This window comes from Mauremys reevesii, linkage group 4, assembly GCF_016161935.1.
Source record: "Mauremys reevesii isolate NIE-2019 linkage group 4, ASM1616193v1, whole genome shotgun sequence".
Classification (NCBI taxonomy): Eukaryota; Metazoa; Chordata; order Testudines; family Geoemydidae; genus Mauremys; species Mauremys reevesii.
In genome coordinates, this window is record NC_052626.1 from 59558610 (window position 1) to 59570651 (window position 12042).

General features: G+C 44.3%; 1 protein-coding gene across 1 annotated transcript; it reads left to right on the forward strand.

Annotated features, from left to right (window-relative positions):
• The first annotated feature begins 1288 nt into the window (after positions 1–1288).
• Positions 1289–9955, forward strand: RPUSD2 (RNA pseudouridine synthase domain containing 2). Its single transcript, XM_039538677.1, has 3 exons — positions 1289–1818; positions 2898–3194; positions 6844–9955. Exons 1-3 carry the CDS (start codon positions 1333–1335, stop codon positions 7624–7626), a joined length of 1566 nt encoding a protein of 521 aa, XP_039394611.1. The 5' UTR covers positions 1289–1332; the 3' UTR covers positions 7627–9955.
• Positions 9956–12042: the final 2087 nt, after the last annotated feature.

A 12042-nucleotide genomic window follows, 5' to 3' on the forward strand; every position in this document is an offset into this window, starting at 1 on the left:
CATGTTTCATATGATGCTGATTAGCACCATTGTTGTGGCATCTTCTGAAATTGGATTGTGCATGTTCTAGGAGCTGGAGTTCTTTTCTCCCTTCAAATTGGGCCCTGACTGTTGGTGATCAAATTAATAGGTCTGAAATAAGGAAGCTCCCACTAGGGATATAAAAGGGTAACAGGTAAGCATTAGGCTTACCATTAACCCCCTGCACATCAGCCAGAGCAGCCCCAGCTGCGCCAGGTGCAGGGACCCCAGTATCGTCCGCCCCCCATACCTCAGGGCCCAGCTGAAGGGACCTTGGTTAACAGATATAATTTTAATCATTTAACCAGTTAACTTCTAGAACAAAATTTACATCTCTAGTTCCTAGTAGCATTTTATGCTGTACCATTATCTAGATAAAGGATTTCCAATGCTGTCTTCATGCCAGCAATTTGTGGGTGCTACACATTACTGTATATGATACAAATCACACATGGGCATAGTTTGGGGGGGAGTTGAGGGGGACATTTGTTTCCTTAAACAGAGGAGAGGCTTGGGGGGCATGTGCCACTCCCCACCCCTGATTTTCTGTGAAGGCCAAGCTGCAGGGGAGGGGAGTTCTAGCCATCCTGTGCAGTGCTGCCTCCATCCCTAATGGCCCCCTATCGGCATAGTGGGGCCAGGTGGGGAGCAGGTTGCAGCAGCTACTCTGGGTCACTACTTCTGCAGCTGGATGCTGCCTCCTGTGTTCTAGTGCCCACCTGTTTCCTATACAGGTTAGATTGCCAAGCTTCCAAGATTGCCCTGGAGTCTCCAGGAATTCAAAAATAATTTTTCATTATAGATTGTCGTGTGATGAAATCCCTACGATCATGTCTACCCAAAACTGGCAACCCTACAACTGAGTGGCCGTGGGGATGGGATGGGGAAGAGATGGGGCTAGGGGAGGCAGCTGCAGCACAGGGAGGCATGGGCGCAGCCACATCACCGCAGCAGCCAGGGCCAGAGTTCTCAGGTCACCGCAGCAGCAGGGTCTCCTCTCCCGCCCCAGCGGAACTGGCTTCAGCGTGCACGTGTGTGCCTGCGTACATGGGCACCCGGCACCCAGCCCGCCCCAGCAAACTGCGCCAAAGGAAATCGGTGGAGACGCGCCAGCCCTGCTCTGCCCACGCTCCCACCGCGACCCGGCGCGGCAATGGAAAAGGGGGGGATGTCTAGTACTAGGGGCGGGGGGTGTCCAGCTCTAGGGGCGGGGAGTTCTGTGTCGCTTGTGTTAAACGTCACCGGGAGCGGGCTGGGGTGATTGGCTGGGCTGCGGGGGCGTCACGCGCCGGGGTAGCTCAGTCCGGGGCCATGTGGGCGAGGCCGCCGGGGGCTGCCGAGCCGTGGCTGCTCCTCGCTGGCCCGAGAGTCCGCTGGTCGCTCGCCGCGCTAGCGCCCGTGGGCGGCCGCATGGAAGAGCCCGGCCCGGGGAGCAGCGGGGCGGGGGACGCGCCCCCCCCGGCCAAGAGGCGGCGGCTGCTGGCCGGGGAGGAGAAGCGGCCGGCCCGCGGCGAGCGCTACGTGCCGCCCCCGAGGAAGCGCAACCTCGGCGTGAGCTTCAGCGAGACGCACTTCGCCGAGACCCGCTACTACTTCGAGGGCGGGCTGCGCAAGGTGCGGCCCTACCACTTCGACTTCCAGACCTACTGCAAGGGCCGCTGGGTGGGCAAGAGCCTGCTGCACGTCTTCAGCACCGAGTTCCGCGCCCAGCCCATCGACTACTACCGGGCCGCGGCCAGCGCCGGCCGCCTGCGCCTCAACGAGCAGCCCGTGCGGGACCTCGGCATCGTGCTCAAGGCAGGTCCCCGGCGCCTCCGCCCGCCAGACTCTGGGTTCCCTTACCGCGGCTTGGCACCGGTGGGGGCGGCCGTAGCTTACGTCTGGGGGCGGGTTATCTCAGGAACATGCTCCCCACCCTTGGGGACAGAGATCCCTTCCCGCGTGCAGCGCCCCTCTCCCCTCTCCGGCCCCTCATCTTCTCACACTCCTTCCTGCTACCCCCATGGCCGCAGCTGGCCGCTCTGCCTCCGCGGGGAGCAGCCCTCCCCTCTGGACCGCTGGCTCCCTACAACGGTCATTGCCTGGCTGTGTGTGTGGAGGAAGGGGTGTCCTGTTTCCCACTGTAGAAGAACCGCTAGAGCGCAAGCCCTCTGTCTAGACTACCAAAAACTGCTAATTAAAACAATACTTTGAAATGTGTGTAGCTAATTTGAGGTGACCTGGAGTGGAGAGGAGAATAGCCCACATAAAGAGAACCTAGTTCTCTAGTATGTCATGATGGTTTTTTTTGTTCTTCCATTCATATGGGAAAAGAAAATAATGTAATATATTTTGGCCACAGCCACGTTTAAACATAATTGTTTTGTATTGTGGTGGGACCTGAAGCTATATGCAGTACAAACCTACAGGAAGACCTAGTCCTTTATCTGAGGAGCGCAGAATAAGGCTTTCTCTGCATGGGGATGCTTTTCAGTATAACTTAAAGTGTGACTTTAAATGAAAAGTGCTGGATGTAACTTCATGGTGGCATTTGGAGCTGTATTAGTTAAAATTTCAGGGCATAAGCAGTTCACCTGCAGGAGTCAGGAATGAATTTATCTCCCTCAGACAGCGTTGCACATAAGTGGCCTTTTGCATTATGAGTCTTTCCCCCTTCCTAAGAAATACTAGGCATGGGAACATTATTTGAGATAGGATTTGATAAACCAGTATGCTTAATGATTATAATACATTCCTATTTTCCAGTATATTTTTAGCTGGTTTCTTAATGTTGGGTCCCACGTTATTCTGGACTTGTGTTATCTATCCCTTATTTCTCGCTGATCAAGGATATTTGGGGAAATCATATCTATTCTGATGATCTGTTTTGCTTGTAGAATAATGATTTTCTGAGGAATACAGTGCATCGCCATGAGCCTCCTGTCACTGCTCAGCCTATCCAGATCTTGGTAGAGAATGACGAGGTGGTTGTCGTGGACAAACCCTCGTCTTTACCTGTACACCCATGTGGCAGATTTCGACACAACACAGTCATCTTCATCTTGGGCAAAGAGCATAACCTAAAGGAGTTGCACACTATTCACCGGCTTGATCGCATGACGTCTGGTGTGCTCATATTTGCCAAGACTGCAGAAGTGTCTAAAAGGATTGATGAGCAAGTTCGGCAGAGACAGGTGAGAGCTGAGGACTTAAGTGATTTTCAAAGTGCATCTTTCAAGAGCTCTTGAAGCAAGTTTGGTCCAAGTACAGGCTGTTGGCCAAACACAAGTCCCAAAGTTTACATTGCAGTCTGTGGCTGCTTTAACTTTTAATGCATAAATACAGCTTATGTCTAGGGGCATTGCATTTTAGGACCTGTGGTCTCAGTAGGTCAGCGCTTTTTCTTTAAGATGAAGACAGGTGCAAATTACATGCACCCCTTGTGCTCTTGGTAAGATGCTAATGTGGTGCTCCACTGAGCAGAATTTGGGGTGCCTCAGTAGGTTGTATAGTAGATAAGTGTGCTAGTTTGTGAGACAGTTATTGAGAGGCTATTGGTGTTTTAATAAAAACCCTATTTCCGTTTTGAAGAACTCAGGTTCCCCTGTAAATGTTCTATGCAATAGCCTGTTGTGACATTCCCCAGGGTGCATGCTGAACTGCTATGGCCCCTTAGCTCTCCAGCCTCAGATGCCTTTTACATTGCTTTGCTAGTGAATAGCAAACCTCTCCAGGCTCTGATCACTCACAGCCACCAGCATGCAAAGTCTCTATAAGCTGAGTACATGAATGATGTGTCCTGCCATCCATAAATAGATACAGGACAACATCCGCATATCCCTGAGTACCTTCAGTAGCCCACAGGACCGTACAAGCTCATAAATTAGTCCGTCATTCCTACAAAAGGGTAATGAATATGCATCAGCCTTTGTTGTCTCAAGTGTAGACTTCCCAAACACTTCAACCTAAACACACTGGTTTAGATAAAACAGTATCTTTCTCTAGTTAATAAACTTGTTTTAGATTTTAAGTAGGGCTGTCTATTGATTGCAGTTAATGCATGCAATTAACGCAAAACAAATTAATTAGATTTTAAAAAGTCACGATTAATCGCAGTTTTAATCACACTGTTAAATAATAGAATACCAATTTATTATATTTTGGGTGTTTTTCTACATTTTCAAATATATTGATGTCAGTTATAACACAACATTAAAGTGTACAGTGCTCTCTTTATATTATTTTTTATTACAAATACTTGCACTGTAAAAAAGATAAGAGATTGTAATTTTCAGTTCACCTCATACTAGTCCACTCAGTCCTACTTGTTCAGCCAATCACTCAAGTCACAATTTTGTTTATATTTATGGGAGATAATGCTGGCCCCTTCTTGTTTAGCGTCACTTGAAAGTAAGAACAGGTTTTTACATGGCACTGTTCTAGTCAGCATTACAAGGTATTTGCGTGCCAGATATGCTAAACATTTGTATGCCCTTTATGCTTCAACTTGTGGGCTCTAAAGTTTTACATTGTTTTCTTTTTGAGTGCAGTTATGTAAAAACAAAAAATAATTCTACCTTTGTAAGTTGCATTTTCACGATAAAGATTGCACTACAGTACTTGTATGAGGTGAATTGAAAAATACTGTTTTTTTACAGTGCAAATATTTGTACACAGATAATATAGAGAGTACTGTATGCTTTGTTCTGTGTTATAATTGAAATCAATATATTTGAAAATGTAGAAAAACATCCACAAATATTTATAATAAATTAAATTGATATTCTTTTATTTAACAGTGAAATTAAAACTGAAATTTATACACAACTATTTTTTAATCTTGCGATTAATTGTGATTTCTTTTTTAATAGTTTGATAGCCCTAATTTTAAGTAATTTACAAGTGATAAGGCATAAGTCAGAGTTGGTTACAAAAGAAGAAAAAAGATAAACACACAAGCAAATTCCTAAACTTTACCAAGGTTAATAAGTTTAAAAGCAAAAAGTTTCTCTCACCCCAAAACTTTCAGTAGTCTGTACTGGCTGGAAAAACGGCTAGGCCAGGACCACTTACCCCCAGTTCCAACACCTATGAGGGAGTTTCTCTGAAAATATCCACTCAGTGTGCAGCAGCAGTTAACAAAGTGAACAGAATGTTGGGAATCATTAAGAAAGGGATAGATAATAAGCCAGAAATCCATAGTACACCCACATCTTGAAGACTACTTGCAGATGTGGTTGCCCCATCTCAAAAAAGATATATTGGAATTGGAAAAGGTACAGAAAAGGGCAACAGAAATTATTATGGGTATGGCATGACTTCCATATGAGGAGAGATTAATAGGACTGGTCTTTTTCCAAGATGAAAAGTCCAACTGAGAGGGGATATGATAGAGGTCTATAAAAATCATGACTGGTGAGGAGAAAGTAAATAAGGAAGTGTTCTTTACTCCTCATAACACAAGAACTAGAGGTCACCAAATGAAATTAATAGGCAGCAGATTTAAAACAAACAAAAGGAAGTACTTTTTTTCACACAATGCACAGTCCATCTACAGAACTCGTTGCCAGAGAATGTTGTGAAGGCCAAGACTATAACAGGGTTTTAAATAGAACTAGATAAGTTCATGGAGGATATGTCTATCAATGGCTATTAGCCAGAATGGGGAGGGATGGTGTCCCTAGCCTCTGTTTGCCAGAAGCTGGGAATGGGCGACAGGAGATGGATCACTTGATGATTACCTATTCTGTTCCCTCTGGGGCACCTGGCATTGGCACCTGTCAAAAGACAGGATACTGGGCTAGATGAATCTTTGGTCTGACCCAGTATGGCCATTCTTATGTTGAAGTGGTTTCCTTTATATACATAGTTAACACCTTGGTTCAGTAACTCTCAACACCCCCACTGTAAAAATTGTTCCAGTACCCTAGCTCTCCTTAGTTTAGTGATGCACCTTTTGTCTTTCAAGTGATCATCTATGAGTAAAGATGGGAGAGGAGAGGTATATAGAGGCATTTTTTCTCCCTTATACTCTGACCCTTTGCACTCGAAAAGTCTTTGCTGGGTCATGGTGTCAGGCAGTTCCATGGCGTATGTGAATTGCCAACTGTCCTTCAGGTGAATTATAAATTTCTTGTTTACTGCGCTTGTGCTGGTATATCTCTGATTAAGCAGGTAATGCTAGGTGATGTCTTTGAGAAAATGGTCTGCGGGCATTACCCAGAACTACAGCGTATTTCAGTAACAATCCTATAGTAAAATCTCATAGCTCCATATATAATGTTGATGCACAAATTTTGACAGGACAGTATTGTTCAGTAGATTGAGTTTTCAAACGATACCTCACAAGTCATACTTTGTACAAAATATATCATAACCATATAAAAGTGCCGAACATGGGGTACAGGGTGTCACACCCGCAACCTGCCAATCCCAGTTGTGGCACTCTGGCTTTTAAGATTTGCAGCAAGGGCACAAAAGTAAGGGGCGACAACAAAAATCTGAGAATAAATCTTGACATAAATTTGGGTTTAATGTTAAAATAGTTTCCTAGGTCTTAGTTGAAATGTTAAATTATGAAGTTATCAAACTCCATTAATAAAGTACACCTGAATGGGACAGAAGCCACTGTAGGTCTAAATAGAAGACTTCATTTTATAATGAGGTACACTTGAGATGCTTGTTTGCTTCTCCTGTTATCTGCAATCCTCTTCCCCACATCTGTAAGTGAAGGGGAGGGCAGGAATGATTAGTATTAAGCTTAATTTAGCTGGAGCTCAAGAGAGATTTGCATTGAGTCTGGATTGATGTGTTTCTGATGTTCACTCTGTTTTCCCCCTGTAGCTGGAAAAGGAGTATGTCTGCCGCGTGCTTGGGGAGTTTCCAGAAAATGAAGTGACCTGTGAGGAACCCATCCTGGTTGTTTCTTACAAAGTGGGCGTGTGTCGTGTGGACCCCAAAGGCAAATCCTGTAAAACTGTCTTCCAAAGGCTTAGTTACAATGGCAAGACTAGTGTGGTCAAGTGTTTTCCATACACGGGTCGCACCCACCAGATCCGGGTCCATTTGCAATTCCTGGGATATCCTATTGTCAATGACCCCATCTACAATATGGAAGCCTGGGGTCCTACTAAGGGTAAGGGTGGCGAGATTAATAAAACAGATGAGGAGCTTCTCAGGGCTTTAGTGGAAGAACATCGTTCCAAACAGAGTTTGAGCATCTTGGACATTTCAGAGGAGGACCTGAAGCCCCTTGTGGGAAGTGAAGAATGTGACCGTTCAGATTACTGTACTAAAACAGTTGAGATTACGCCTATAAGCGCAGACTCCTGCAGAACTGAGGACTCTAAGGATCAGAAAGAAGCTGAAATACTGGCTTGTTTGCCAAATTATGATACCAGACCAGAAACACATGAAGCAAACCCTGAAGGAGCTAGTTCAAGTGGGAATCAGGATGGACATTCAGAAGAAAAGGACCCTCTGTGTGAGGAGTGTAAAATAGTAAGGCAGGACCCATCTCCTAGGGAGCTGGTGATGTACCTGCATGCCTTACGCTACAAGGGAGCAGAGTTTGAATACAATTCCAAGATGCCAGACTGGGCTCTAGAGGACTGGGATGAGAGCTAAGAATAGATACTGAGACTCTTGTGTTTCATTTTAGTTTTGTTGGAAGGAAAGTATTTGCTAAAGTCCTGAACGTGTGTGTGGTAAAAATATCTCATTGGAGCTATTGCGATCTTCCATCATTATTTATTGTGTTGTGCCTGGATTGCTTGAGAATTTTGAGGCAGTGGGAAGAGTTCTTCCTGACTAGTCTTGAGAACTCTTTCCTAACAGTGAACCTGCTGACAGCTACTGAAGGGAGATGGTTAATGCAAGACACCTTAACTATGTTTTCCTTTAAGATAGTAACAGTGAGGGGTAAAAATATTACTCAAAGGTGGGAAGCTTGGAACAATTGCTTCCTCTTCTGACCACTGTGGGGTGCATCCTTGTCTGCAAATTGAATGCAGTTGTTTACTAAATGCATACAACTAAGACAATCAGCATCTTGGCTCTTTTCCTGTATGTCAGTTATCTAACTCCCTTATCTTTCTGGGTAAGAGTTGGTGAGATGTTAGTCAATCTAAAATACTTCAGGTGTCACACCCAGATCAATTTCAGTTATGTTCTTAGTTTTGTTCATACCAAGGCACTGTGCAGGCTAGTTCTTTTCCTGCCAGGTTAATCTTCATTCATTTTATTTGGAGTTATGTTGCATTGTGCAGTTCTTGTCAATAAGACATTTCCATCCTCTTGTGTGTGTTTCCAGCTTCCTTTTTTTTTTTTTTTTGTTCTAGCATGGAGCACAGTCTGTTTTGGATAGGCGTACCTACAGCTATGGACTCTAACAGCAAATTAGACCATTTCTTTGGGCTACTGAATTTTTAGTTGGAGCAGTATGCTTGTCCAAGAAATTTTGCAAAGCTGATTTAAGGACAATCTCTACATACTTTAACCAGTCTCTTGTTTCCTTTCCCTATATTTTCTACCTCCTCCCATATAGTTTCTCTCCTTATTACTTAACCCCCATTACGCTCTATACTGTACATCTTGTACTGCACATATCTTTTCTAACATATCTTAACCACTCCCTTCCATGTACTCACACACAGGGCTTAGAAAGCTTAACAAATACATAATAGCCAGAAAGCTAAGTCTGATATGGAAGGTGGCAGGGGCTTGCTGTTTCAAGGACGGCTCTACTCCACCCTTTTTTGGTTGTTCTAAGCAGGGGTGTTTCTACTATCCTAGCCTTCATTTTGCAGCTCCCAGCCTCAGTAGAAGACGCTTCAGTGTCAGCCTCTGCTGTTGCTCAGAGACTTTGTGAGCTGCCGCAGAATGAAACACCTGATTGCAATAGTGATACCAACAAGATATAGGGTTCTGAATAGTAAAAGTAAAACTGAAAATACCTAAGTTAGTTTTCACTTTGCTGCAGCTTGTTCTGAAAGTTCTAACCCACAGCTGAGGCATTTCAAGAATTAGAGCACTCCATCTGTTTGTGTGTGTGAGACAATTTAGGATGTAAAAAAATGTTAACCTTGTGTGGCTTTTTTTTTTTTTTTTTTTAAGGGCAGGACAGTGATGTTCTCACCAGGACATTTCCTATTTGCCATGGCAAAGTGGATTTTTCCATCCCAACCTTAAATAATAATGCTTATGTTGGTAGATGTGTGCTAGCTCCTTTGTACTTGCCCTGCATTGGACTGTAAACCCAAACCTGTACAAGCCAGTGCATTGCTGGTAATTTTTTTGTCTGATGTTAGGAAGTCTAGAATGTTATTGGCTTACTCCAAGGATGCCAAGAGTGCATCTAGAATAGAAAAAAGAGTGGGGATCTTGGCCAAACAAAAATCCTCTCTCACTACCTAGTGCTTTGTTTGATCAACATGCATAGTCCTTTGATTATTACAGCAGCACTTAGAGGCCTTGACCAGAGCCTTATGTGGTATGCATTGCCCACACACAATAAGATAGCCTCTGCCCTGATAAGGCTTACAGACCAACTGTGACCATTCGCATCTAATCTTCTATTTGCCCAAACTGGAGCCATATCTTCAAAGAGGGTTTCTTCAGTATTCATAATATTGACCATGTGAAATACAAAGGTGACTTAAAGTAAGAGGCGGCACAACTGCCACTTTACCTAGTAATTTACGCATGTTAATGCTAAGTGCTTTCTTTATTATTCTGTGGATATAGTGTAGGGGGGAAGTACAGAGGCTCCATGATTTACCAGCTAGTATGTCACATTGCCTCATTCTGCAAAATGAAAGATCATTAGCGTAACAACAGAGGGGAAGGGTTTTTTTAACTCTGGTTTATCTTTGCCGATTGACACGTTGAAGAATGTGTTGAATTTATCATTCTGCCACTTGAATAAATACATCCAACAGAGGAGGTCCTCTAGCAACACCAGGAAAGACCAGAGTTGCTGAGAGTGCATGCACACATGGAAAAAAACCACCCACCCTACAGCGTTTTAAATAAATAAATATATATACACTTTTTAAAAATCCTTGGCGGATCATTGCATAAAGCTGATGGCAAAGAACAAATAAATCTAGGCAAACCCTTCCGTCCATCCTTTGACGAAATTAATTTTGAGCCTGGAAGCCATGAAAGCTCCAGCTGGAGCTCTCGGGGGTTCCATACTTCCTGATGAGGGAATGGCAGCCCAGCCTCAAGCTGTTGCTCTCAGGATCTGAACTCCCAGTACCATAGGGAGCCTGGAAGTTCAGAGATCCCCATCTCCTGTTGGGGCTTCCAGGCTGTCTGTCACTGAGCCAGACTCCCTAATCAACTTGCACCCTGGATGCCTATACTCTGTTGGCTCAGGGAGCCAGCTGGTGTGGGAATTCGGTAGCCCTAGGCTTACCATCCATGTGGCCAGGCTGCCATGGAGCTAGTGGACCATGGAATCCCTGGCAGCTGCTGATCTGGTTCATGTCTATTTCATGGCTGCTCAGGACTGAAGGGTAGCCTTGAAAATGACCCTTTGATATCTGCTAGTCAGTGGTGGGAAGTAGATGAAACTGATATAATTCATGTCAGTTTCACAAGCAACTACTTGGGAGCTATTTCCACAGGTGCTGGAACTAAGAATGATACCACGCCCCCAACCTTGAAATGGTTTCCGTTATATACAGGGTTTACAGTTCAGTTTAATGGCTCTCAGCACCCCCTCTATACAAATTGTTCCGGTGCCCCCTGCATATTTCATTTTGAAAACACTGTTTTGGTGTTTCGGAAACATGATTTTTCAGAATCTCCAGTTCATGGGAAATTTTGAATGTTGAAATTTTCCCATGACCTGGAAATTCCAAATTTCAGCTGACTGTAGTCCCAAGTTTCATTCTGCTGTCTCCTCTATCTCTTCTGTAAGAGGATCACCACAGGAAGCAAATCCCTTATAATGCTAAAGTGTGGAGGTAATTTATGTTCCTGTGTGGTGAACGGCCTATTGTGGAAAATGTTGGGGAAGGAGTAAGTACAAATAATGTTTTGAGTGCTGTGTCTTAACTTCATTTTTTTTCTGGCCATGCTTAACAGTTACTATTAAGGCCTTAATACACCACAACATTATCTAATGTATCCCATTGCTCATAGAGAAACTGACTGTGATTACTGGCCACAAAACAACTTGAACTGTGAGAGGTTAAGGCTTATTATTCAAGCATCCTCCCTGTGAGCATCACAATTCATTGTTTTATTTGAGTTAAAAGCTGCTGTCTATGTTACATTTTGTGTGTGTGTGTGTGTGTGCATTGTAATTTGTATGCAGATAGATTGGACTCTGCACAAATCTGGCTGTTTCCTTTTTATAAAGATAAGTGAACATACCAAAGGCAATTACAAGGTGGTGTAATTAAAGATGTCAACATGTTTACCATAAACCCTGCTCTATGACTGGTTCAAAAGGGTGGGGGAATTCTCAGCTAAAACCATGGGGTAGAAGGCCTTGGTGACGGAGTGATTCTGTGCGTGTTTCATGTAGGTGGATATGATGCTTGGGGAAAGTGAAGAATGTTGAGATTGAAGTTCTCTCTCTCTCTCTCTTCCGCCCCTTCCCCCCCCAAACAGGTACAGCAATGACAACAACAGTACAGGCTTCTCACCCACTCGCTAATGTGCCTTAACAATGATCTGTAGAGGCTACTGGCTAGTCAGTCTCTTGTGACTCATTCATTCCTGGCCCTCTGTGCCAAACTGACAACAAGGGGGGCTAATTGTCATGGTGGTGTGTGTGATGTGAATGCTACAGGCTCTGGTCTTAATGTGGATAAGGCTCTTTAGGTGCATTCCAAAGAATGGACTTGGCCAGCATGCTAGCTTGGCATCATGCGCTGTCAGGCAGCAGCTTCTAACTTGGGGGCTGCTGAAGGCAAATACATCCCTTGCTCCTTAGCTCATCTCAATTGATTGGCCTCTTACAGTTGGTATGCATACTTCCACCTTTTCATGTTCTCTGTATGTATAAATACCTTCTGTCCGTGTGTT

What these genes read in the sequence shown, in the direction of transcription:
- RPUSD2 (XM_039538677.1), top strand. Translation starts at nt 1,333, where the DNA reads ATGTGGGCGAGGCCGCCGGGGGCTGCCGAGCCGTGGCTGCTCCTCGCT. An exon ending in ACCTCGGCATCGTGCTCAAG is followed by an intron (nt 1,819 to 2,897) that starts GCAGGTCCCCGG and finishes TTTTGCTTGTAG; the next exon opens with AATAATGATTTTCTGAGGAA. An exon ending in AGCAAGTTCGGCAGAGACAG is followed by an intron (nt 3,195 to 6,843) that starts GTGAGAGCTGAG and finishes TTCCCCCTGTAG; the next exon opens with CTGGAAAAGGAGTATGTCTG.